Genomic DNA, 25,337 nt, shown 5'->3' on the forward strand with positions numbered 1-25,337 from the left:
CTGGGGTGCAGGTCCCTCCTGCGAGGGGATTCGAGGACCCAGGTGGTGCTGAGCCACCTGTTGAGATGCTTGGGGGGTCCTGTCCCTCTCGAGGCCTCAGGTTCCCTGTGTGTCAAATGTAGGACCGGAGGAATGCAGGGGCTTGGTGCGCCGTCGTTGCCAGGGAAACAGGAAGGCTGTTGTCCCCGCTTTCCTCACAGACACCCCCCCTCAGAAGCCCTTCTCGTGGGGGTGCTTTCCCTCCAGGAGTTTCTGTTCTGTTTGGGGGAGGATGGGAGAGCAGAGGTGAGCGGACTTGGATACAGATACAGCTGAGTCCCCGAGTCCGAGGCTGTGTCGTGAGGGTCTTGGGGGCCCAGAGGAGGGGCCTCTGACTCCTCCTGAGGGTGCTTAGGTCAGAGCTCTCAGCGCTTTGGAAGCCTGACTCCCATGTTCCCAGGCATGACTCAGACACTTTTTATAGTCCCTCACTTTCCAGATGGGGAGACTGAGGCTGAGAGGGAAAGTAATGAGACCATGATTATTACGCAGCCAGAAGCGAACTGAATCCCGTCCATCTAACCCTGTCCTCAAGGGCCTCGGTGATACCACCACAGCTCCATTTCTCAGAGGAGAAAGCGGAGGCTCAGAGAGGGCAGGCAGGGAGCTGCTTAGATGATCCCAACCCTCGCTGCCTTGCACTCTGCCAGGCGAGTCTCCCCTGGCCTTCGAGCCCCTCCAGCCACCCCCGGCTGTACTGTTTCAGGTTCTTCTCCTCCCCTCCCTCACCCTTGCGCCCCCATTTCCCCCAAACTCCAGAGACTGGAGTAGTTGAGGTCCGAGCGCTGTGTGACATAGACAAGCCTCGCAACATCTCGGACTGAGAGTGGCCACCGGGCAGCTTCCAGCTCTGTCTGAGGAAACCTCCAGCATCCATTTCTCTGGGTCCCCTGGGTTCTGCAGTTTCTCCCTCCCGAGATAAATAGGTTCCCCTTCTGGGTTCTCATACCTGGGAGACTCTCCTCCCACCAGGCCCTGGCAGCCCCCCTCCGCTTTGCTCCCACACAGCCAGCTGATCATACAATCCCCAGCCCTTTCTTAGTGAGTGAACTTGACCCAATCACCTGTCCTCTCCCAGCCTCAGTTTCCTAATCTGTGAAATGGGGGTACATAACCCTCATCTATGACACACTCACAGACCTGAATTCTGCAACCCCTTGGGAAGTGGCCTTAGGATTGAAAATCTTCTTTTCCACGAGCTTCTGGAATCCCCTGGACCAGAAGAATGCTTCTCATGAGGGCCCTCACCATCCTTTCTGGACCTCCCGCTGCAGACCCCCTCAGACACATGGCATCCCCAGCGTTGGGTGGGAACTCAGTGGCTCCCCCACAGCTTCCCCCTTCCAAGGCTGTCAGCTCAGGGTTGGCCCCCATCAGTCCCTGGGCCCGACACCACGCCCCGCCATCATCCTTCTCCTTTCCTTCCTCTCCCTCCCACAGCCCGTCACTCCCCAGCCCTGCTCTCCTGTTCCCCGACCCTCTCCATTTGCATGGTCCCAGCTCTGACCTCAGCTGCCCCTCGAGCCTCACCCTGGCCTCCCTGCCTCTAGTCTTTCCCAGAGCTGCCGCTCCACTCCTCCCAGTCCCAAGGCCCTCCAGAGCCCGGCACCCTGGCCTCTCCAGGTCAGTCCCCACCCTCGCTTGTACTCTGTCTACCCCAGCATTTCAGATTCCCTGCTTACACCTCACTCTTCCCTGCTCCGGTGCCTTTGCATATACGGTTTCCTCTGCAGAGATTCTCAGAGGTCTCTACACCTACCCGCTGACCATCGCCCCGGCTCAAGTGCCTTTCTTGAATCCCTAGCACCCACAGCAATGGTTTCCCTAAAGCTTTATAAGACACAGATTCCTTTGTCCAGGAGAAATCTTATGTCCAAGCCGAAATACGTGATAGAGATAAAAACCGAGCTGCTATGGCTTAAAATGGGGGAGTGAGGCTGGGGTCCCGGTGCTGCCCATGCTCCCTCTGTGAGAGTGCCTCTCTGCACACACCTTTCCCTCAGCTCCATCCTCCACCTGCCTGGCTGCCTGGGCCTCACCTGACAGCTTCCACATCCTGTCTGACCCAGATCTCACACCTTCAGGCCTTTGCTCCTGAAATGACCTCTCTCCTTCACCTGGCAAAATCCTCACCCAATTTAAGACTCTTGGCCCCCATAGGTAGGTTTCCTGATCATACTTCTGGTTTCAAACATATGCCATGGTTCTCAAAGGTGGACTCGTCCAGAGACAGGGACGGAGCTGGGACCACCTCTGCCATCCTCTGCTGGGGGCGGGTGGGGGAGGCGCCCTGGGAAGGCTCTGAGAATGATGTCAAGGAATGAATGGAGGAGAGAGGAGGCAGGCTTGGAGCTGGTGCTGGCAGGATGACTCAGGGCTGGAAGACAGGTGAGGAGGGGCGGGGCACGCAGGGGAGGAGACTGGAGAAAAAGGACCATGGCTGTTGGAAGTGACGTGAATGACTTTCAATGTTAAGGGCTAGAATGGACTCCCAGGAACTGACTACAGCCCACTCCCATTTTTAAGCTTCCCCCTCTCCCAAGCCAGGAAAGCTATGCCATGTATCATTTTTTGAATACAAGCACAACAATTGACTGGGACTTCCCTGGTGGTTCACTGGTTAAGGTTCCTCGCTTCTAAGTCAAGGGATGTGGGTTCGATCCCTGATTGGGGAACTAAGACTTCACATGCTGCACAGTGTGACCGAAAACCCAAACAAACGAAAACACACAGTTTTCTTTTAAAGTCCAGTTTAAAAAAAAATGACTGGTAAGGATTTAATTCAGGATGGTTGAAGGGGGAGGCCAATGGTACAAGGAGGAGCCCAGAGCCTTACTGTTTGGAATGTTCCAGTAGTTCAGGTGATAAAGAATCCGCCTGCAATGCAGGAGACCCAAGTTCGATCCCTGGGTCAGGAAGATCCCCCAGAGGAGGAAATGGCAACCCACTCCAGGGTTCTTGCCTGGAGAATCCCATGGACAGAGGAGCCTGGCGGGCTACAGTCCGTGGGGTCGACAAGAGTCGGACATGACTGAGTAGCCAACACATATGCATACATACACACGCATCACAAATCATGGTTTAGAAATGTTATACGTGTTCCATGGAGACGTGTAGGTATCCAGCGGACTAGAGAGGGCTCATTAAGTGCAAAATTAAAATTTTAAGAGGAAGAAGTTAGAAGCAAGAGGTAAGCAAAACCCAGGCAATTATGCTAAGTTTCAGGAGGCAGAGATGATGCAGGGACAAGCCCAGGGGAGGGTAATCCCTAGAGAATCTTTTTAATATCACTTTGCTGAGTATCTTCCACCCATTATCTCATTTAATCCACAACAACCAGTTGAGATTAAGCCATGTGAATGATTAACTATGATCATTCTATTTATGATGAAGGCCACTGAGGCCCAGAGAGGTTGAGTGACTTGTCCAGGGTCACAGAGTTGTCAAGCAAGGTGTAGTCAGGACGTGAACCGGGACAGGCTGACTCTATCACGCCCTGGAAGGGGTGGGCAGTTACGAAAGGAATTTGGGAATGAGCAAGGTGAGGAAGAAGGTGGATCTGTGAGGCAGCCCTGCCCAGACGGGAGGCTTAGTAGATATATTGCTGCATTTCCTGGAAAATGCTGTGCACTGGGCTGCACCTTGACCAGCCCTTTCCCAAGAAGGTCAAGGCCGGAAGCCTCGTGGGCATTTGGATCTGTGCTTGCTGCACCCCTCCCCTCCCCTCCTCTCTCTGATCTTGGAGAACCCCAAGCAAGGTCCTTTCAGATCTCACCCTCTGAGGGCACCAACCCAGGTTTTACAGAGCCGGCTCCTCCTTCCTTGAGGAGGGCCAAGCTTCTAGGATGATTTTAGGACTTTGGGACTTTAGGACTTTGAGACTCTGTGCTTCCCCTGCAGGGGGGAAGGGTTCGATCTCTGGTCTCGGGAAATAAGATCCCTCATGCTGAGCAGCACAGTTCAGTTCAGTTCAGTTCAGTCGCTCAGTCGTGTCCGACTCTCTGTGACCTCATGGACTGCAGCACGCCAAGGCCTCCCTGTCCATCACCAACTCCCAGAGTTCACTCAGACTCGCGTCCATCAAGTCAGTGATGCCATCCAGCCATCTCATCCTCGGTCGTCCCCTTCTCCTCCTGCTCCCAATCCCTCCCAGCATCAAAGTCTTTTCCAGTGAGTCAACTCTTCGCATGAGGCACAGCCCCCCGCCAAAAAAAATTTTTAAAGGCAGTAAACATGTAATCAAACCTTGAGCTTGTTGTCTGGGTGGAATTGGGGCAGGCAGAGAGGAGGTGGGGTTCTGGGCCTCCATGAATAAATCAGATACCCTGTGGAGAACTAGAGAGAGTTGCTCACAGCCCCTAGCTCCTACCTTCCCTTCTACCCACCACCCACCCCAAGCAGGCTGTGAGAGGGGAGGGAAGGAAGTCTTTCGGTCTCCACTTGCTCTCTAGAGGCCAGGGAGGGGGTGGTGGGAGGCGGGCCTGCGTCCCACCTGTGGCTGCGGTCCTTCGCAGGGATCAGGAAGTGGGAGCATCCAGGCCCCCCTTGGAAAGAATGAGAGAAGCCCGGTTTGCCAAAGGTAGGCTCTAGGGGAGGCAGAGTGGGCCCTGGTGGACCATCAGTGGCATCAAATGCCAAGACAAGAAGGGAGACCCTGAGGACTTCCCTGATGGTCCAGTGACTAAGACTCCAGACTCCCAATACAGGGGGCCTGGGTTTGATCCCTGGTCAGGGAACTCGATCCCACATGCCGCAACTGAGTCTGCATGCTGCAGCTAAAGCTTCTGCGTGCCACAACTAAGACCCAGCACAGCCAAAAAAACACAGGCCCTTAGTCTCCCTGGGAGGTCTGAATCAGAGGGCCTAGCAGAGGGCCAGCTACTCGTGGGGTTACCTGGACCAGTGCCCCTGGGGACTCTGCCCTTGCAGACAGGAATGCCTGTGTCAGGAGTCACGGAGCCCGCAGGAAGGCAGGCCTGAGTTCCAATCCGGCCCCGGACACCCACCAGATGGAACCCACTGGGCACACAGGATCCTCCTGGGAGTTCCGCATCCGTGAAACGGATGATGCCCCGGGACAGGCTAGACTCGCCGTACTCTGCTGAGTCAGGGATCACGGGGTTTTCCTTCCTCCTTCTTGGATTCCTGTGACCATTTCTGAGCCAGGAGACCGGGTGCCCAAAAGGGTGGGGACGGGGTGAAAGACGGTAATAATTATGACCTTCCTAAGCACTGGCCACGCGCCAGGCTTGTGCTCGGAGCTTTGTGTGGGTGAACCTTTCCCATTTTCACAACAGGCTTGTGAGGGCGGTGCTGTCAGGGTTCCCATTTTACAGATGGGAAAACTGAGGCCCCAGAGAGGACTCATACATCTGGGATTTGTTCCAGAGATATTGTTCTTTTATCTCCATGCTAGAAAAAGAGATCAGAGAGGGGCCTTGAACTAGAAGGAGGGGCTACCCCTCTGGGGCCAGCACCTTGGGAAGGGGGCTGGTCTACCTCAAATAGGGTCAATGAGTCTGTGGTCTGACCACCCTCCAGACCAACATTGCCCATAGATACATAACCCAAGCTCCCTTGGTAAACCTTGTCTTAGTCCTACAAAAAAAAAAAAAAAGTAAAAGAAACAGGTGAAATTAATTTTAAGTCTGTTGCTGTGAGTGTCGCTTCAGTTGTGTCCAGCTCTTTATGACCCCATGGATTGTAGCCTTCCAGGCTCCTCTGCTGCTGCTGCTGCTGCTGAGTCGCTTCAGTCATGTCCGCCTCTGTGTGACCCCATAGACGGCAGCCCACCAGGCTCCACCACCCCTGGGATTCTCCAGGCAAGAACGCTGGAGCGGGTTGCCATTTCCTTCCCCAATGCATGAAAGTGAACCGTGAAAGTGAAGTCGCTCGGTCGTGTCCGACTCTTTGCGACCCCATGGACGGCAGCCCACCAGGCTCCTCCATCCATGGGATTTTCCAGGCAAGAGTACTGGAGTGGGGTGCCATTGCCAGGCTCCTCTATCTGTGGAATTCTCCAGGCAAGAATACTGGAGTTGCCAAGCTTTCCTCCAGGGGATCTTCCCGACCCAGGGATCAAATCTGCATCTCTTACGTCTCCTGCCTTGGCAGGAGGGTTCTTTACCACTAGCACCACCCGGGAAACCCAATTTTAAGTATGTATTTTATTTAACCCAATATACCTGAAATATTATCAGCCTTTAGGCTAAAGGCACAGCACGTGCAGAGTTCCAGTGGTGTGGTGGAGCATGAAGTGTGTAGGGAACAAATTGAACTTGCTGCTGGGAGCAGAATAACCCTGGCTGTGCTGGTGTGGGGACCCAGTGGAAGGGGGGCAGCGCAGGTCAGCGAGCCCACAGAGAATCTGCTGGGCTTCGAAGGACAGAGGCAGGGATGCAGTACAGGGAACACTGAGATTTCGAAGAGAGTAATCCACAGACAGAGCCAGACTGTGCTCTATCACCATCATCAAAGTAATAATCAAAAAGTCATTGAAAAGTACGTATAGATTTTAAATGTGCGAGGAGAGCCAAGGGAAGGGAAAAAAGCAATGAGGAGGAAGAACTGACCTTATCAGATTTCAAAGTCTATAGTTACTATAATCCAAAGAGTATGATGCCCTAGCAATTCCACTGCTACTCAATAAGGGGCCCAAGAGAAATGAGAATGCGGGTTCCACACGAAGGCAAAGGATGGTCCCAGTGGGTCTGTGGGCACTAGCCGAAGCTGGAAACAGCCATGAACAGGAGAAGGGGGCAACACGCCATAACCTAGTCCTACCGTCAGATTCTACTCAGCCATGAAAAGAAACAAACTCTAGATGTAATGTGCATTTATGTTTATACAAGGATGCACGTCAAAGAGGAGTATGTTAAGCAAAGCCGGGTGCCGCTGAGCTGGCTCTTCACATCAGGCGCCCAAAGTATTACAGTTTCAGCTTCAGCATGAGTCCTTCCAATCACTGGAAAAGACCCCAATGCTGGGAAAGACTGAAGGCCAAAGGAGAGGCAGGCAGCAGAGGAAGAGATGATTAGATAGCCTCACCGACTCAAAGGACCTGGATTTGAGCGAACTCCGGGAGACAGTGAAGGGCAGAGAAGCCTGGCTTGCTGCAGTCCCTGGGGTGGCAAAGAGCTGGACATGACCGAGCAACTGAACAACAGCAGCAAGTCAGATACCCGAGTGCTTTCTGTAAGTTGTTAGCTCTAGAAGGTCCACGACAAGCTGAGTCGATTTATGATGGAAAAACTCCGAACACCGGTAGCCTCGAGGAGGGGGCTAATTGGGAAGAGGAGGTTTTCTGGGGTGATGAGCTATTCTGTATCATGATAATGGGACTTTCCTGGTGGTCTAGTGGTTAAGACTGTGCTTCCAATGCAGGGGCTGTGGGTTCAACCTCTGGTCAGGGAACTAAGATCCCACATGCTATATTGCTCCGCATGGCCCCCCCCCCCGAATTTTTAAGTATATTGTGATAGAGATTTAGATTATTTGGAGGTATTGTGCATTTGTCAAAACTCACTTGAAATGAAGAAGTTTCGAGAAACAAAGTCATTTGTTTCTAAGTAGGGGAATTGCCTATGACATTTATTTTCTTCTCTATTATTTTTTGTATCTTCCAAATGTCCTATACGTTGTTTTTCGTGAGCAGAAAAACAATGATTCCAAAACTTTAGGTGATAATAATTCCCATATATCATTAAAATAATTGAAGACATGAAAAACCAGATTAGGAGTGTCCCTCAACAGGAAAATAATGTCGAAAGGGTGGAAACGGGATGTCTGTCTTGCAGCTATGAAAAGTGTTTTTTATTGAATGAAAGATTCTTGAAATTCTATAACTTTCAAAACGTTCACACACAACTCCATAAAATCCCATAATAACTCTTTTATCATGTTTTGACATTTATTTTATTGTTCTTGAAATTCAGTTGCTTTACAGTGTTATGTTAGTTTCTACTGTACAGCAAAGCAAGTCAGCTATATGTATACAGACATCCACTCTTTTTCAGATTTCCCTCCCATTTAGGTCAGCGCAGAGCGCTGGGTGGAGTTCCCTGTGCTACACAGCAGGTCCTCGTTAGTTACCTGTTTCATACCTAGCAGTGCATTATGTCAATCTCAACCAATAACCCTTAAACAAATTTCCCTCCCCCTGCCCCTCCCTGCTTCCCTCGCCCCACTGCTAACCACTAGTTTGTCATCTGTGTCCATCAGTCTGCTGTTTTCTGTTTTATTCACTAATTTGCTGTATTTTTGAGATTCCACATATAAGTGATAGCTACAGTATTTGTCTTTCTCTGCCAGACTTATTCTACTCAACATAATGCCCTCCAGGTCCATTCATGTTGCCATTTTGGCAAAAGTTTCCTTCTTTTTTATGGCCGAGTAGTATTACACACACACACACACACACACACACACACATACACACACACACATATCACATCGTCTCTATCCATTCATCTGTTGATGGACACTTTTTTGGCTTCTCTACCTCAGCAATTGTGAATAATGGTCTGGCAGCTATTTTTAAAAAGGAGGTGGCTACAGATTTGAAAAAATTGCCGTAATAAAAAATCAGCAAGATGCAGAGGAAGGTGTAAGGTCTGATATCGATATTGTTTAGAAGGAGGATGAAGGACAGCAGAGAAGAGATCTCAGTGCCCACACCGTGAACAGGATGGCACGTACTTCTGTAAGGATGGTTAGGTTTTGCATCAAGCTGGTTATACAGGGGGCCCCTGAAGCTGGCATGGCAGCATTGGGGGAGGCCATTAACTTATTAACAGACCCAGAGGATAATAAATACATATAACTTATTAATAAACCCAGATGATCAATAGATACAGAGATACTATCCAACAATTTATTTTCCTAATTAGATTTTCTTAAAAAAAAAAAAAAAAAGGAAAAAGATGCCTGTGCTATATCCAGGCAGTCTAGGGGACTTAAACTCCCCTCCCCAGCCCCCAGGCTCTCTCCCGTCTCCACCCACCCATTGAAGTTCATTTCAAGCTCATATTTCACCCCAGGTGCGCTCTCCTGATCACGTGATGCCAGGTCTGGGCTCTGCCATCCTCCACCCCTGACTCCCAAGTCTCTGGAGACATCTCACTGATCCCACCAGCCATGGGGCGGAGGGCGAGCACCTGGCAGCCACAGCTGCCCCGATCACAATTCAGAATTCAAGACGTGCAAAGACATAAAACGGAAAATTCTAGTTCTCACAGCGCCCCCCCTCACACAGCTTCCCCAGACCCATCCCCTGAGTAACCACTTTTAATACTATACTGCCAGAAGATTTCTAAGTGTGTATCTTGTCTTTACTTACTTATTTGTTATTGTTTATTATAAAATCTTTATTTTTGGCTGCTGGATCCTAGTTCCCCAAAGAAGGATCAAACCCATGACCCCTGCAATGGAAGAGCAGAATCCTGACCACTGGACCACCCGGAAAGTCCCACTTACTTATTTTTTAAACATAATTAAGACACTTTTCGGAGAAGGCAATGGCAACCCACTCCAGTACTCTTGCCTGGAAAATCCCATGGACAGAGGAGCCTGGAAGGCTGCAGTCCATGGCGTCGCTGAGGGTCAGACACAACTGAGCAACTTCACTTTCACTTTTCACTTTCATGCATTGGAGAAGGAAATGGCAACCCACTCCAGTGTTCTTGCCTGGAGAATCCCCGGGACGGAGGAGCCTGGTGGGCTGCTGTCTATGGGGTCACACAGAGTCAGACACGACTGAAGTGATTTAGCAGCAGCGGCAGCAAGACACTTTTATTTCTGGCTCTGCCCTTCGTCTTTTCACTGTCTGCAATATCTCAGACATCTTCCCAAATACATGCTATCTCCTTACTCCTCCGACCTTTTGTTATGAAAATTTCAAGACCTAGAAAAACTTTGAAGGACTCATCCATGGCACACCTGCTCTGTATCCACTACCCCTACAGCTTTACTATACTTGTTTTATCATAGATCTGTGCAACCTTCTACGCATCCAGCAATTCTTACTGGTGATGCATTTCCAAGGAGTAAACTGCAGACGTGGGAACACTTCACCTTAAGCATTCCAGGCTGCATATTATGAAATAGACTTCAATACTTGTTTTCGGGCTTTTTGAAAATAGATAATGTTTATATTCAGTGCACTGCACAAATCTATTAAGTGTGCCATTTTGAGAAATGCATGTGTAGTCCAAATCCCTATCAAAACATAAACGCCTCCTTTCCAGTGGCTGGATTCCAACGTTTGCCGGCCAGTGATTTATTCACTCAGTTCTGATTTATTTAACCAGTTCTCTTGTTCAGAGAACATGTTTATACCTCTTATAAACAAGGTTGCAATTGGTACTTTGGTACCTACAACATCACCTCACTTCAAGGGCACCCATCTCATAAATTTCTGGAAATCACATTCATTTGTGCCTCCAACAAATATAATGGAGTGCCGCTTGCCTGATGCTGGTTCTTGGAGGTGGGACATGGGAGACGCGGAATTTCTGTTCCCTTGTAGCTCTATCACTAGACAATGAAAATAGTAACAAAGTATTAAAAGGGCTGTGAAAGAAGCAAACAGGATGCCGCCCGGGTGAAAAAGCACATCGACCAGGTCTGCTTGAGCGGGAGGTGGCTTGTATAAGACAAACGTTGCCAAATGATCTCCCAAAGAGGTTACTCTGATCCCGTCTCTCCGGCTGCCTGCCGCAGCCCACAGCAGCAGAGGGGAAGAGCCCGCTTCTCTGAGCTCTGGCCAAGGCGTGAGTCATCCCACGGAGGTGGAGGTGGCCGCATGAGACGCGGGCGCGTGCCCCAGATGGGCTCCAAGCGGAGGAATTTCGGGAGGCGAAAGAGAACAGTCCAGGCAAAGGAGGGCGGCTGCCACTGCACAGGGTGTCCTGGGACTGAGGGCACTGAACCCAGCTCAGGCTGGAGGAGCCTTGGCACCGCTCTCCCTAGACAGGCAGGCAAGTTGACCGCAGGCACCCGCTGTGAGTCAGCAGCACCGCGCTGCGGAAAGGCGGAAATACTCCCTTTGCAGCCGCATCGCGTGCTTGGAAGCGCGGGAGTCGGGGGCGGAGGGGGTGGGAGAGATCCCCTCCCACCAGCCCCCAGAGTCGCAGAAGCCAGCCGTCTCCCGCTTCCTTTGCACCCAGTATTCCCTCTGGTGCCCACACTCGGCTCTGCCCTCGCCTGCTGCCAGGCTGCTCAAAAGTCTTACCTTCTCCGAGAGAGACCTCCCCTGACTCCATCCATCTCAAATTACAAACCCTTCCGACCCCAGATGCCTCCTTTCCCCCACCGGCTTCGTTCCCGCCCCGCCCCCCATCACCATCCCATACACTACATTTAAAACATTGGGTTAATTTTATTGTTCATTCGAACGTAAGCTGCGATAGGCTTTTTTTTTTTGTTGTCAGTTGTACTCACTTTTGTATCCCCCTATGGCAATCCACTCCAGTACTATTTACCTGGAAAATCCCGTGGACAGAGGAGCCTGGTAGGCTACAGTCCATGGGGTAGCAAAGAGTCGGACACGACTGAGCGACTTCACTTCAGCCCCTACCCAGCGACGGGGGAGCCTGGTGGGCTGCCGTCTATGGGGTCGCACAGAGTCGGACACGACTTAGCAGCAGCAGCAGCAGCATCAGTACATACCAGGGATTCAATAAAATACCTATGGGCTGAATGAATGAATTTGCCTCATTGCAGGCAAAAGGCCTAAAGCTCCCTACACCGGGAGCGCTCTTTGGACATCAGACTGGGAGGTAGGTCCCTGGGAAAGAGGCCTCCAGTCTCTGCCCCCATTCCTGCTCATTCTTCAAGTGAGACCAGACAGGGTTTGAGAGTGACTTCAGGTCACACAGCAGATCCGAGGCAGGCCTATAAAGTAGGCAGGAGTTGCATTGTTGCACAACCTGTGTCACCAAGAGGGATGCTGGCCAAGAGGGCGCCTTGTTATAACAATGGCTAGTGGGAGTTAAGTATTTATATAAAGAGTTGTTTTTTTTTTTTTTTAAGTCAATCAGTAAAATTGATTTTTGTATTGGGGGGCAGTGTATAGGTCTATGAATTTTAACACATATATAGATTTGTGTAACCATCACCACAATGAGGACCAAACCCACACCATCACCCCTTTGTAGGGACCCCTCCCTGCCCCGTCCCTAGCTGCCCTCTTCCCTTCCACTGCCAACCTCCCGCCCCCACAGCTACTAATCTATTCCCTGTCCAATACCTGTTAACAAATATTTATTTACTTGGGTTCACTGGGTCTTAGCTGCGGCATGAGGAATCTTTGATAGTCATTGCAGCTTGCAGATTTTCTTTCTTTCTTTTTTCTTCTTTTTAAGTTGCAGTATATGGAATCTTTAGTTGCAGCATGTGGGATCTAGTTCCGACCAGGGATCAAACCCAGGCCCCCTGCATTGGGAGCGTGGAGTCTTAGTCACTGGACCACCGGGGAAGTCCCCATAGACTTTTGTCCAAAATGACACATTCGTTTCTTGTTGCCACAAACTGAGTGGCTTAAAGCAATAGGAATTTGTGCTCATCCATTTCTGAAGGTCAGAAGTCTGCGATCAGAGTCACTGGGCTAAAATCACAGTGTCAGCAGGGGGCGTTCCTCCCTTTTCCTCCTGTGCCTTTTCCAGTTCCCAGCGGCCACCTCCATCTCTTGCTTTGTGGCCCTTTCCTCCATCTTCAAAGCCAGGTGCGTAGCCTCCTCCAATCTCCTTCCTCTCTGGACCTCTGCTTCTGTTATTACATCTTCTGTCTCTGATTCTAACCCTCCTGCCTCCCTCTTAGAAGGACCCTTGTAATTCGGGGCACACTAAATTCCCTCTCCATTTCAAAGTCCTTAACACAGGGCTTCCCTGGTGGTCCAATGGTTAAGACTCCACAGTGTCAATGTAGGGGATGCGGGTTTGATCCTTGGTTGGGGAACTAAGACCTCATGTGCCATGTGGCCCAGTCAAAAGATTTAAAACACACACACACTTTAAAAATTCTTAACATAATCCCAGTTGCAAAATTCCTTTTGTGGAGCAATGGAACACACTTGCAAATTCCAAAGACTGGAACATGGACCTCTTTGGGGGCCATCATTCAGCCCACTACAGGCGTATAAATGGAAATATACACATCGTGACCTCCTTTAGACTGGCCTCCTTCACTTAGCCCAATGCCTTTGAGACCCATCTGTGTGGTGCTGGGTATCAAGGGCTTGTTTCTTGTCATTCCTGAGTAGTATCGCATGGTGTGTGTGTCCCACTGTTTGTCCACTCACCCACTGAAGGACATTTGGATTCTTCCCCGTTTGGGGAGATTGTGAATAGGGCAGCTATAAACACTTGAGTGCTCATGTTGATGTGAACATTGTTTCTCTTGGGTGAATTCCCAGGAGAGGGAGAAACTCTGCTTTAAAATCTTTGCTTATATTAAGATATTTCATGGAAGTCTATTGATATACAATTATCGTTGTTGTTTAAGTTGCTAAGTCATGTCCGACTCTTTGCGACCCCACGGACTGTAGCCTGCCGGGTTCCTTTGTCCATGGAATTCTCCAGGCAAGAATACTGGAGTGGGTTGCTATGCCCTCCTCCAGGGGATCTTCCCAACCCAGGGATCGGACTGACGTCTCCTGCAGTTCCTGCGTTGGCAGGCAGATTCTTTACCGCTGAGCCACCCGGGAAACCCTGGTATACAGTAGAGTACTCGCAATGGTCACATACATGAGTTAAACGGTCCTGTGACCAAGGGGAAGGAGGTGGACACTGAGACCCAGGTTATGTGCGTTGCCTGAAGCCAAATCGGTGTCTTCCTGACCCCCCTCCACTCTCGAGCCCCTACAGCCTGTGCCCAGGATGAGCTCACCTGAGCACGAATGAATGGCGAGTGGGGAGGGGCTACCCCCATGGCGAGGGGCGGCTCAGGGTGCAGACTGCAGGGCCACGCTGCCTGAGTTCAGATCCCAGCTCTGCCCTCTGCAGCTGTGTGATAGCAGCCTAGTGACGCTGCTTCTTGGAGCCTCTACTTCCTCATTTGTAACTCGAGGGTAGCAATGTCAGGTGGCCTCCTAGGGTTGTTGAGGGGATAAGCAAATTAAGGCTTATAATGGAATGAGGAGTGTCAGGCCAGGAAGCACTGTGAGCGCTATTTTTATTTCTTCAACACACATATTTACTTATTTGGCTGCACCCAGGGCTTAGAAGGCAATGGCAACCCACTCCAGTACTCTTGCTTTAAGAATCCCATGGACGGAGGAGCCTGGTAGGCTGCAGTCCATGGGGTCGCTAGGAGTTGGACACGACTGAGCGACTTCACTTTCAATTTTCACTTTCATGCATTGGAGAAGGAAATGGCAACCCACTCCAGTATTCTTGCCTGGAGAATCCCAGGGACTGGGGAGCCTGGTGGGCTGCCGTCTATGGGGTCGCACAGAGTCGGACACGACTGACGCGACTTAGCAGCAGCAGCAGCAGGGCTTAGTTGCGGCATGTGGGATCTAGTTGCCTGAAGAAGGGTCAAACTCGGGCCCCCTGCATTGAGAGCACAGTCTTAGCCACTGGACCACCAGGGAAGTCCCTTCAACAAAAATATTGATGAATGGCACCCAAGTTCTGATACAATTCCCCTCCACCAGGCTGTGTCGGGCCTTGAGCTCTGGGCCAATCAGAGATGAACAGGAATGAGAAATCAGAGGCCAAGAGACTGGGGAGGAGGCTGGGTTGAGGATCCAGAGGGCAAGGAGGAGAGCTGAGCTGGACCGAGGTGGTGGGGACCGAGAGGAAGAGCCAGGGCCTGAGGGACTGGGAGGTCAGGGGTGGCAGGAAGGAGGGTCACCAGGTTGGGCCATTCATAGTCTTGTGTCCTGGGGTCTCCCTAGCAGGGCAGGCCAGGCCTTTTTTTTTTTTTTAAGTTTTTATTTATTTTATTTTATTTATTTGACTGTGCTGGGTCCTTGTTGTAGCATGTGGGATCTAGTTCCCCTATCAGGGATCGAACCCAGGGCCCCCTGTGTTGGGAGTGTGGAGTCTTAGCCACGATCCCCAGGGAAGTCCCAGGCCAGGCCCCTTTGAGGAGGCTAATTACGACCCTGGCCCACTGCCCATCACGTGAGCTGTCTGCTGTTCCTCCTGCTGCAGGTCTCTGCCCCCAGCCCAGTTGTCATCTTCATTCCTCGGCTCCAGCCAAGCGATCGCTGCGTGCCACAGGGCCTGGAGCTGACCTGGAAACCAACTGGGCTCAGAACCCAGGGAGAAGCAAGGTCACCCCGGGGCCAGATTTAATTTACCAGGTGGGGAGAGAAGACAGGGTGCATAGCACCTGTCTGGGGACACACAGTGAGAGTCAGCCAAGCAGGACTCCAGATCCCCGCCCCTCCACCCCCCCAACCCCAGCCAGGCCACCATGCTGAAGGGCAGGGAGAGAGCATTCCTGGTGGGAGGAATGGCAGATACAAGGCCAGAGGCTGGAATAGTGCTCGGGGCGTTGGGTGGCTTTGGCGGGAGTGGGGGGACGTGAGGAAGGAGGATCCAGAACGGAACTGTCTGCGGGGCTCAAGGTCACATCTCAGGTCTGTTTGGTGCTTGCCAAGTGGCCTTGGTCACGTGGTTCCCTCTCCCTCAACCTCCATTTTCTCACCTGTAGCCTCGTGACATACGGGGAGGTCCCAGCTTGCCCCCATCACGCCTTGATTGTTAATTGAGTATTGATGTTCAGTCATTTATTGAGTAGCTGGTTGTTCTGGGCTCAAGGGGCGCAGTGGTGAGGTTTGGACACTGTTAACCTGGAATGAGGCTGGGCTTCGGGAGTTTCTGACGTCTCCCTGGGGGATTCTAAAAATGCTGGGGACTGAGAACCCTGGAGGAACGCGAACGGATGTAACAAGTGCTCTTTAACTTTCCTTAACTTTTTTCCCAGGTGACCCCCTTCATTCATTCATGCGTTCATGCATTCATTCATTCACTCACGCATTCATTCATTCACACATTCATTCATTCACTCACGCACTCATTCATTCACATATTCATCACACATTCATTCATTCATTCACAGATTCATTCATTCACTCACGCATTCATTCATTCACGTATTCATCACACATTCATTCATTCACAGATTCATTCATTCACTCACATTCATTCATTCGCACATTCATTCATTCACTCACACATTCATTCATTCACTCACATTCATTCATTCACTCACACATTCATTCATTCACTCACACATTCATTCATTCACTCACACATTCATTCACTCACATTCATTCATTCACTCACACATTCATTCACTCACTCACATTCATTCATTCATTCATTCACTCACGGATTCATCACATATTTATTCCTTCATACATTCATTCATTCAGTCAGTCGAATACTGGTTAGGCACCAACAATGTATTAGCACTGTGGATTCCACCCTGGCTTCCTGGGGTAGGGTCCCCTGGGCGTAGTCCCCCAACTTGGAGATTGTGCTGAAGGGGAAGGTGTGAGTAAAAGTCGCTCAGTTGTGTCCGACTCTTTGTGACCCCATGGCCTATACAGTCCATGGAATTCTCCAGGCCAGAATACTGGAGAGGATAGCCTTTCCCTTCTCCAGGAATCTTCCCCACCCAGGGATCGAACCCAGGTCTCCCGCATTGCGGGCGGATTCTTTACCAGCTTGAGCCACAAGGGAAGCCCAGGGGATGGTGGGACACCCTCATATTTATGCATGTATGCATTCAGTGACTATTCCGGGGACTCCTGGAGGGCGCAGGATCTTTTCGTTGTTGACAGCTCCATTTTCCTGTTCCGTAAGCTGGGGAGGACATTTCTTCCTTAAGGAGCTGTTGGTGAGATCAAAGTCTAAAATAGCCCTGAACGCTAAAGGGAGCTTCAGTGTCTTGAGTATCAGTCAGGAGTCAGGGACTTAGCATATTTTATCCCTTTTAATCTTTAGGTAGGATTAAAACCCTGAGGTTATCTTCACGTGTCAGACGAGGAAACTGAGGCTCAGAGAGGGGAGATCTGCTGCCTGGGGCCCACGGAGAACACAGGGAACCCACTGGAGCCAAGACCCAGGCACTTAGCAGCCAATCTGCCTAGTGACTGATGACCTCACAGTCAAGCCCACTGGGTTAAATCTGCCTGACAACTAGTGACATCACTAATTTCGACGCCTGAGCTCAACTTCTGAAATCACTGAACAATAAAGTTAATTACAACGTGCTGGGGGCCAGCAGAGGGCCTACTGTGCGCCAAAGGTTGTGCCAAGTAACCTCTCCTTTGGGCTCACACCAATGCCTAGCGTTGCCTCTATTACTGGGTATAATAACAACAATTTTAGTCCGGATTTATTGAACGTGGACTACGAGTCAAATCCTATCTTGACTCGACTACAAGTCAAATGATACATTAAATCCCCCCACCGAAAATTAAGAAACACTTATATAATGCATACTCTTATGTCAGGCCCATTTCTAAGCACTTTTTACATGCTCACAACCATCCTATGAGGTAATATTTACTTATTATCCCCGTTTTATGGATGAAAGAACTGAAGCGGAGAGAGGTCAAGTGAGTTACCCACAGCCCCACAGCTGGAGGGAAGAAGAATTCAAACTCATGGATTCTGGCTCCAGGGTTTATGCTGTTAACCAAGACACTATGTGACTTCTTCTAACCCCACTTTATAGTTGAGGAAACCAAGGCACAGAGAGATGAAGCGCTGGGCCTTACCTCGGCTAGACAGTGCCAAAGCTCAACTCTGAACCCGAGATGCCCAGCTCCAGAACCACACTTTAAAAAAATATTTGTTTTTAAATATTTATTTATTTTGGCTGCACCAGGTCTTAGCTGTGGTATGCAGGATCTTCGATCTTCATTGTGGGCATGTGGAATCTATAGTTGCGCCTTGAGAACTCTTTAGTTGAGTAAGGCATGTGGGATCTAGTTCCCTGACCAGGGATTGAACCCAGGCCCCCAGCATTGGAAACTCAAGAGTCTTAGCTACTGGACCACCAAGGAAGTCCCTCGGAACCACACTCTTATTCACATTTATCCCACTTTGGATACTGAGAAGCAGGGCTTGCAAAGCCCCTGCCACCACCCCTCTAAGGTAACCAGCCCTTCCTTCCTAGTCCCCTCACCAGGAATAAAAGAGGCCTTGGCAAGTAGACCATAGCCCACCTGCCAACTTCCTCCATAGCCTCCTCTGAGCGCCCCCACCTTGGGACTCTGCCCCTTTGGCAACCCTGGCTGGCTGGGCCAAGCCTTACCTGGGCTCCGCAGAACCCTCCTGGGATCCCACGTAGAGGAAACAGTGCTCTAGCTTTTTGTCTTTCTCCTGCAAGCCTGAGCCTGATTCCAAGCCCTGGAGAAATTCCCCATCCCTCAAATCTTGGAAGCTGGTGGAGGCCTTCAGGAAGGACACTGGGAGATCCCTGGGCAAGTTGCAGACTTCAGTGGACATCAGTTTTCTCATTTGTCAACTGGGTAGATAAGGAAGAAATAACAGAAAAGGGCTGTGCAAGTCAGCTAGGGTTTCAACCTCACTGGGTCCAACACTCACCTCACTTCCTTTTTATTAAAAGCAGTTATTTTAGGGACTTGCCTGGCAGTCCAGCAGTTAAAATCCCATGCTTCCACTGCAAAGAGGTGCAGGTTTCATGTGCCTGGTCAGGGAACTAAGATCCCACATGCCTTGTGAAGAAAGTGAAAGTGTTAGTTGCTCAGTCGAGTCTGACTCTTTGTGACCCCATGAACTGTAGCCCACCAGGCTCCTCTGTCTATGGAATTCTCTAATCAAGAACAGGTTGCCATCCTCTTCTCCAGGGGTTCTTCCCAACCTAAAGATCAAACCAAGGTCTCCTGCGTTGCAAGCAGATTCTTTCCTGTCTGAGCCGACAGGGAAGCCCATACCAAAAAGTAAAAAACAAAAACCTGAGTCTCCTCCCATACTCCATACTTTTGATGCCAAGCTCCCTTAGACGTGTGATATTGTGATCTGACTTCCATGTCCCCAGCCTTCCTGTCTTTATGCCCAACCAGCGCTCCCAGAAGCAATTCCTGCACCCGACCAGCTCGCCATCCCCGTAACTATACACAGACGTGCCGGCCAACCTTGTAAATATCCCACAGAAGTCCAGTGAAATGTATCCTCAGCTCAGTTTCACCTTAGCCAGGTCCCCCAAACACCTATCTCTCTCCCACGCCACAGACAGGAAACCCCAAGGGAGGCTGCCATAGCAAAGAGTCACAGAATTAAATGGATTGCTCTCAAAGCATCTCACTTTGGGAAACTGTATGTCCAAGTATGGCTCTGTGAACGCACTGCAGGGTTTTGGGGAAAGTGGCTTCATCGAGGGGCTTAAAGTTTAAGACTGTTCCGGCTTCCTGGGTGACTGCACATATGGGTTTCACAGGTCGGCTCTGCGTCTCAGCGGCCGTGCAGGAATGGGCAGGGCACCTGACTCCTCTGGCCTGTGTTTGTAAAATGCACGTGGTGACTGAGCATCTTCCTTGAGGGTTGGGGGGAAGAGTATACATAAGGAGAGCACTTAGTCCCATTTTGCAGAGGTGAAGTGCCGTGTGTCCTGCCAGCTGTGTGACTTTGGGCAAGTCACTTGACCTCTTTGGGCCTCGATGTCTTCATCCAGAAAATGGAGATACCAATCATTGTCATTTCATATGAACGTTATGAAGTGAAGTAAGAGTGGTAGTCACTCAGTTGTGTCTGACTCCTTGGGACCCCATGGACTGTAACCTGCCAAGTTCCTCTGTCCATGGAATTCTCCAAGCAAGAATACTGGAATGGGGTACCATTCCCTTCTTCAGGGGGTTTTCCTGACTCAGTGATCAAACCCAGGTCTCCTGCATTGCAGGCAGATTCCTTACCCTCTGAGCCACCAGGAAAGCCCAGAATTGTTACCGGCTGTTAGTAAATCAGCCTTATTTTGCAGATGAGGAAACGAGGTGCAGAGAAAGTCCTACTAATGAACAGGGTGCCCCTTGCCCATGTCCTTGGTCGCCCTCTGTCCTCTGCCCCAAGATCCCTCCTCCACTCTGTTGCCATCAGTTCCGGAAGCTTCTGCTGTAAAGCTGGACCCCTGGGCAGGCTCCTGGGACCACGAAGGACGCTCAAACGCAGGCCCCTTGGGTCTTCCCTGGCAGTCCAGGGGTTAAGACTCCGAGTTTCCACTGGGAGGCGTGGGTTCTATCGCTGGTCGAGGAACTGAGATCCTGCATGAGGCAGCATGGCAAAAAATAATAAATTAATTAATTAAAATTTTAAAAAGGCTCTCTCAGGGGTGACCTCTGTCCGTGCCTCGTCTCCGGTCCTCACGGTGTCTCCCCTACCTTCCTACAGCCAGAATTTGTCCGGCGAATACTTCAGGTACAAAGGCATCCTCTTCCCCGTGGGCATCTACTCGCCTGAGAGCATCAGCCTGGTAGAGAACGCCGAAGTACAGGACGATGACATCTTCATCGTCACCTACCCCAAGTCAGGTACCTGCCGGACCGGGCTGGGAGGGGGGGGCACTAGGGAGAGTGCTGGGTGAGTGTGGGGCCGAGGGTGAGAGGGGGACACCGACAACAAAGGGGGAGAAGAACGCGGGAGGCGCGGTGGGGACTGGGACCCATTTCGTCTGTTCAGAGCCAAGGCTTTGCAATGGCCGGTCCCTCCGCCAGGGGGCACCCTTCCCCGATCCCCTGGGTGCCTCGCTCCCTCCCCGGCCCCTACGCTGGCTCTTGGAGACGTTTCTGGCTAAAACAGCTTCTCCATCCTTGAACTCTCCTCACACTTGTCTTCCCTGCCAGCCACTGTATTATATTTCCATTGGTTGATTTAGTGTCCGTCTTCCTCACTAGAACCTGGCTCCATGAGGGTAGATTTTCTGGTTCCTGTTGATCGTGACCGTGTTCGCTGAGCCTAAAACAGTGAAACACGTTCAATAAATATTTGTGAAAAGAAGGGAGGAAGAGAGGGCGGAAGGAAAGATCTTAATTTTCTCCACTTGGTTACTGAAATGCTGCTTACTAACTGTCTGCCAGGTGCAGAGACGCAGCTCTGAACAAAGATATTTTTTCAAAATATTTTTGAAGAATTTCAAAATATTATATTCACCGTTTTCAACATAGAGTTCTATGAGGAGTTTTTGGGTAACACTTAAAAGAATAATTCTCATACCATACGCTTTGTGTGCTTCCAAATCCACCCATTGGAGAGTGTCCTTTGGCTGTAGTACATTCACAGAGTTGTGCAAACCATCACTATAGTCAGTTTTAGAACATTTCCATTACTTACAGAGCTTCCCTGGTGGCTCAGATAGTAAAGAATCCGCCTGTGATGTGGAAGACCCGAGTTCGATCCCCGGGTCAGGAAGATCCCCTGAAGAAGCGAATGGCTACCCACTCCAGTATTCCTGCCTCGAGAATTTCATGGGCAGAGGAGCCTGGCGGGCCACAGTCCATGGGGTTGCAAAGAGTCAGACATGATTGAGGCATTCACACATTCACTTCACTTTCAACAAGAAACCCTGTACCCATTAGCCGGCACCTCCCAACCCCCACCCCCCCACCCCCAAGGCTTAGGCACCGTTATTCTGCTTTCTTACTCTATGACTTTGCCCATTCTGGACATTTCGTGTAAGTAGAATAGTACAATAGCTGGTCTTTTGTGTCTGGCTTTTTTTTTCACTTAGCCTACTTTTAAAAAATAATTTTATTCATTTATTATTTATTTTTGGCTATGCTGAATCTTCGTGGGTGCGTGGCCTTTCTCCGGCTGTGGCAAGCGGGGGCTGCCCTCCGGTTGCAGTGCCTGGGCTTCTCATTACGGTGGCTTCTCTTGCTGTGGAGCAGGGGCTCTAGGTTGCACAGGCTCCTGTCGTTGCGCCACATGGGCTCAGGACTTGTGGCTTTGCAGGCTCTGGTGCCCAGGCTCAGTAGCTGTGGTGCCTTTGGAGCTTAGTTGCTGAAGCACGTGGGATCTTCCCGGACTAGGCATCGAACCTCTGTCTCCTGCACTGGCAGACTCTACCGCTGAGCCACCGGGGAAGTTCCAGCATGTTTGAGGTTGACACACATCATTATCAGTGCTTCATCCCTTTTTATAGCAGAATAATATTTCGTGATATGCGTGTACTGCCTGTGTGCTCAGCCTCTTCGGTTGACTCTCAGTGACACTAGGGACTGTAGCCCGCCAGGTTTCCCTGTCCATGGGATTCTCCAGGCAAGGATACTGGAAGGGGTTGCCATTTCCTTCTCCAGCGATCTTCCCAACCCAGGGATCGAACCCTCGTCTTCTGCACTGCTGGTGGATTCTTTTCTGAAGGGGTATACTGTTGGGTATACTATGTTATGTTTATTCATTTATCAGTTGATAAGCAGTCAGTTGGGTTGTTTTCACTCTCTGACTCTTAATAAGGCTTGTAGGAACATTGATATACAAATGTGTCTATGGACATGTTTTCATTTCTCTTGGAGTTCTACGAATTTTGAAAGACGTACACAGGAAACACTACAATTGAGATGTAGAATGGTTCAGGGAACACCCTGGCGCCTTGAATGGTTAGGGCTCGGTGCTTTCCCTGCCCTCAAAAACCCCTTCACACCCTTCTGTGATCAGCTCTTTGCTCATCCCATCCCCCAGCAACCAGTCATCCGTTTGCTGCCCCTGTAGTTATGCCTTTCCCAAAACGCCACACACATGGAGTCAAACTCCACGCAACTTTTGAGACTGACGTCTTGCACTCAGAGTAATGTATTTCATTTTTTTCTTAATTTATTTTTGATTGAAGGATAATTACAATATTGTGTTGGTTTCTGCCATATGTCAACAGGGATCAGCCATTGGTATGCATATGTCCCGTCCCTCTTGAGTCGCTCTCCCTCCCCGCCCCTCCAGGTTGTCACAGAGCCTGGGTCTGAGTTCCCTGAGTCAGACAGCAAACTCCCATTGGCTGTCTGTGTTACATACGTTTCCACGCTACTCTCTCCATCTGTCCCTCCCTCTCCTTCCTACACCTGCCCCCAGGGGTGCTTTTCAGATTCATCCAAGTTGTTGTATTTGTTACTGCTGAGGAGTACTCCAGAAAATGGATGGACCGTGCGGGTTTTATACATTCATCTGCTGAAGGACACTTGGCTTGTTTCCAGGTTGGGCTGAGTATGGCGAATACAACTGCCATAATTCATTTCACACAGGTCTCTGCATGGAAATACTTCTCCACTTATCTTCAGTAAATACTTAGCAGTGGAATTGTTGAGTTTATGGAAGTACATATGCTTAACTTGAGAAACTGCTAAACTGGTTCCAAAGTGGAAACCATCTTGGACTTTGGGGAAAGCTGGTTTACCCTCTTGTGTTCTCACCAGCAAGATCGGTGCACTCCAGAGGCTCTGCTTCCTTGCCAACACTTGATATTGTCGAGGTTTTTTTTTTAAACCATTCTTCTTTTTTTTTCTGGTCACACCACAGAGAATGTGGGATCCTAGTTCCCCAACCAGGGACAGATCCCATGCTACCTGTAGTGGAAGCAGGAAGTCTTACCCTCTGGACCACCAGGAAAGTCCCTGCAAAATCATTCTAGCAGATGTGCTCTAGTATTCCACTGTGGCTTGTATTCGCATGTCTCTGCTGGCTAATGAAGCGGAGCATTTTTCCAGAGGCTTACAAACCATCATATATCTTTTTTTTTTTTTTTTTTGCAGCTCTGGGTCTTCCTTGCTTTCTGTGCAGGCTTTCTCTAGCTGCAGCAAGTGAAGGCCACTGTTCATCGTGGCGCGCGGGCTTCTCACTGCAGCGGCTTCTCTTGCTGCGGAGCAGGGCTTCAGTAGTTGCAGCGCTTCAGCTCAGTAGCTGTGGCGTGTGGGTTCTAGGGCACTCGGGCTTCAATAGCTGTGGCGTACACGCTGAGAAACTTTGGCTCGTGGGCCCTAGAGCACGCAGGCTTCATTCGTTGAGGAACCAGGGCTGACTAATAGTGGTGAGCGGGCTTAGTTGCTCTGAGGCATGTGGGATCTTCCCAGACCAGGGATCCAACTCATGTCCCCTGCATTGGCAGGTGGGTTCTTAACCACTGGACCACCCAGGAAGTCCACTTTTTCAGCAATGTGTCTGCTCAGATTTTTTTTTTTTACCCTTTTTAATTGGTTGGTTGATTTTCTAATTATTTAGTTTTGAGAGCTCTTTATGTAATCTGAGTATGCTTTCTACAGGCATTTTCTCCGAGTCTGTGGCTTGTCTTTTCATTTTCTTTTCAGCGTCTTCTCAGAGCAAAAGTTTAAATTTTGATGAGCTCCCATTGTCAGTTTGTTCTTTAATGGATCAGACTTTGATGTCGTAGCTAAGGAAACTTTTCCTAAACCAAGGTCATAAAGATGGCTTTTTTGTCTCCTAGAAATTTTAGTTTTAGATTTTACGCTAAAGTCTAAGATTCATTTTAAGATCATTTTTACATATAGTATGAGGTATAGATCAAGGTTCTTTGTTTGCATATGATGTCTAGTTATTCTAGATATTTTTAAAGTTTAAAATATGTTAATTTCTCTTAGAAAGTCATGTATTCATAGTTCAAAATTGAAGAGGTACAAAAGATTCCTCTCTTCCCAAGTCACCAACAGTCCCTGTGTATCTTTTCAGAATTTTATGTACAAGCAAAAACGTACATTTTTTGGTTACTTTTTTCCCACAGAAGTTAATAAATGATACACATCATTCTGCTTCTTTTTTTTTTTTTTATGGTTTTGCCTTCTTTTTCCTTGTATTTTGATATCATCGCATCTTAGAACTGTAAACAAAGAGCTTCCTGGGGTGTTGTTGGTTTTTACAGTTCCATAGTATTTCATAACATTGGATGTACAAGAATCCTTGTTTAACTTGTTTAACGAGCTCCTTATTGATTCACATTTCCTGGTTTCCCATCTTTTGCATTCATACACAATAGAAACTGTATACACACTGCTGCGTCTTTCTGCGCACTGCGCCGCTGGCCTCTGTCCTCCACAAGAGCCATCTGGGGGACTTCCCTGGTAGTACAGTGGTTAGGAATCCGTCTGCCAGTGCAGGGGACGCGGGTTCGATCCCTGGCCCAGGGAGCAACTAAGCCCGTGGGCCACAACTACTGAAGACCATGTGCCTAGAGACCCTGCTCTGCAACGAGAGAAGCCATCTCAGTGAGAAGCCCTCACACCACAAGAAAGACCCAGCTCAACTAAACATGAATAAATAAATATTTAAAAAAAAAAAAAAAAAGCCTTCTGGGAGAAGCAAGCAGAACCAGGAAGTGAAACCGCA

The 25,337-nt window shown here is 49.7% G+C and overlaps 1 protein-coding gene across 1 annotated transcript in view; it reads left to right on the plus strand.

Annotated features, from left to right (window-relative positions):
- The window catches only part of SULT2B1 (sulfotransferase family 2B member 1), a 36,181-nt gene that overhangs the window by 276 nt on the left and 10,568 nt on the right, over nucleotides 1–25,337 (plus strand). Inside the window, exon 2 of the mRNA XM_004015352.5 lies at nucleotides 20,406–20,545. Coding sequence (XP_004015401.1) covers nucleotides 20,406–20,545 — 140 coding nt within the window. The remainder of the gene's footprint in view (nucleotides 1–20,405; nucleotides 20,546–25,337) is intronic.

Source organism: Ovis aries, chromosome 14 (genome assembly GCF_016772045.2).
Source record: "Ovis aries strain OAR_USU_Benz2616 breed Rambouillet chromosome 14, ARS-UI_Ramb_v3.0, whole genome shotgun sequence".
NCBI lineage: Eukaryota > Metazoa > Chordata > Mammalia > Artiodactyla > Bovidae > Ovis > Ovis aries.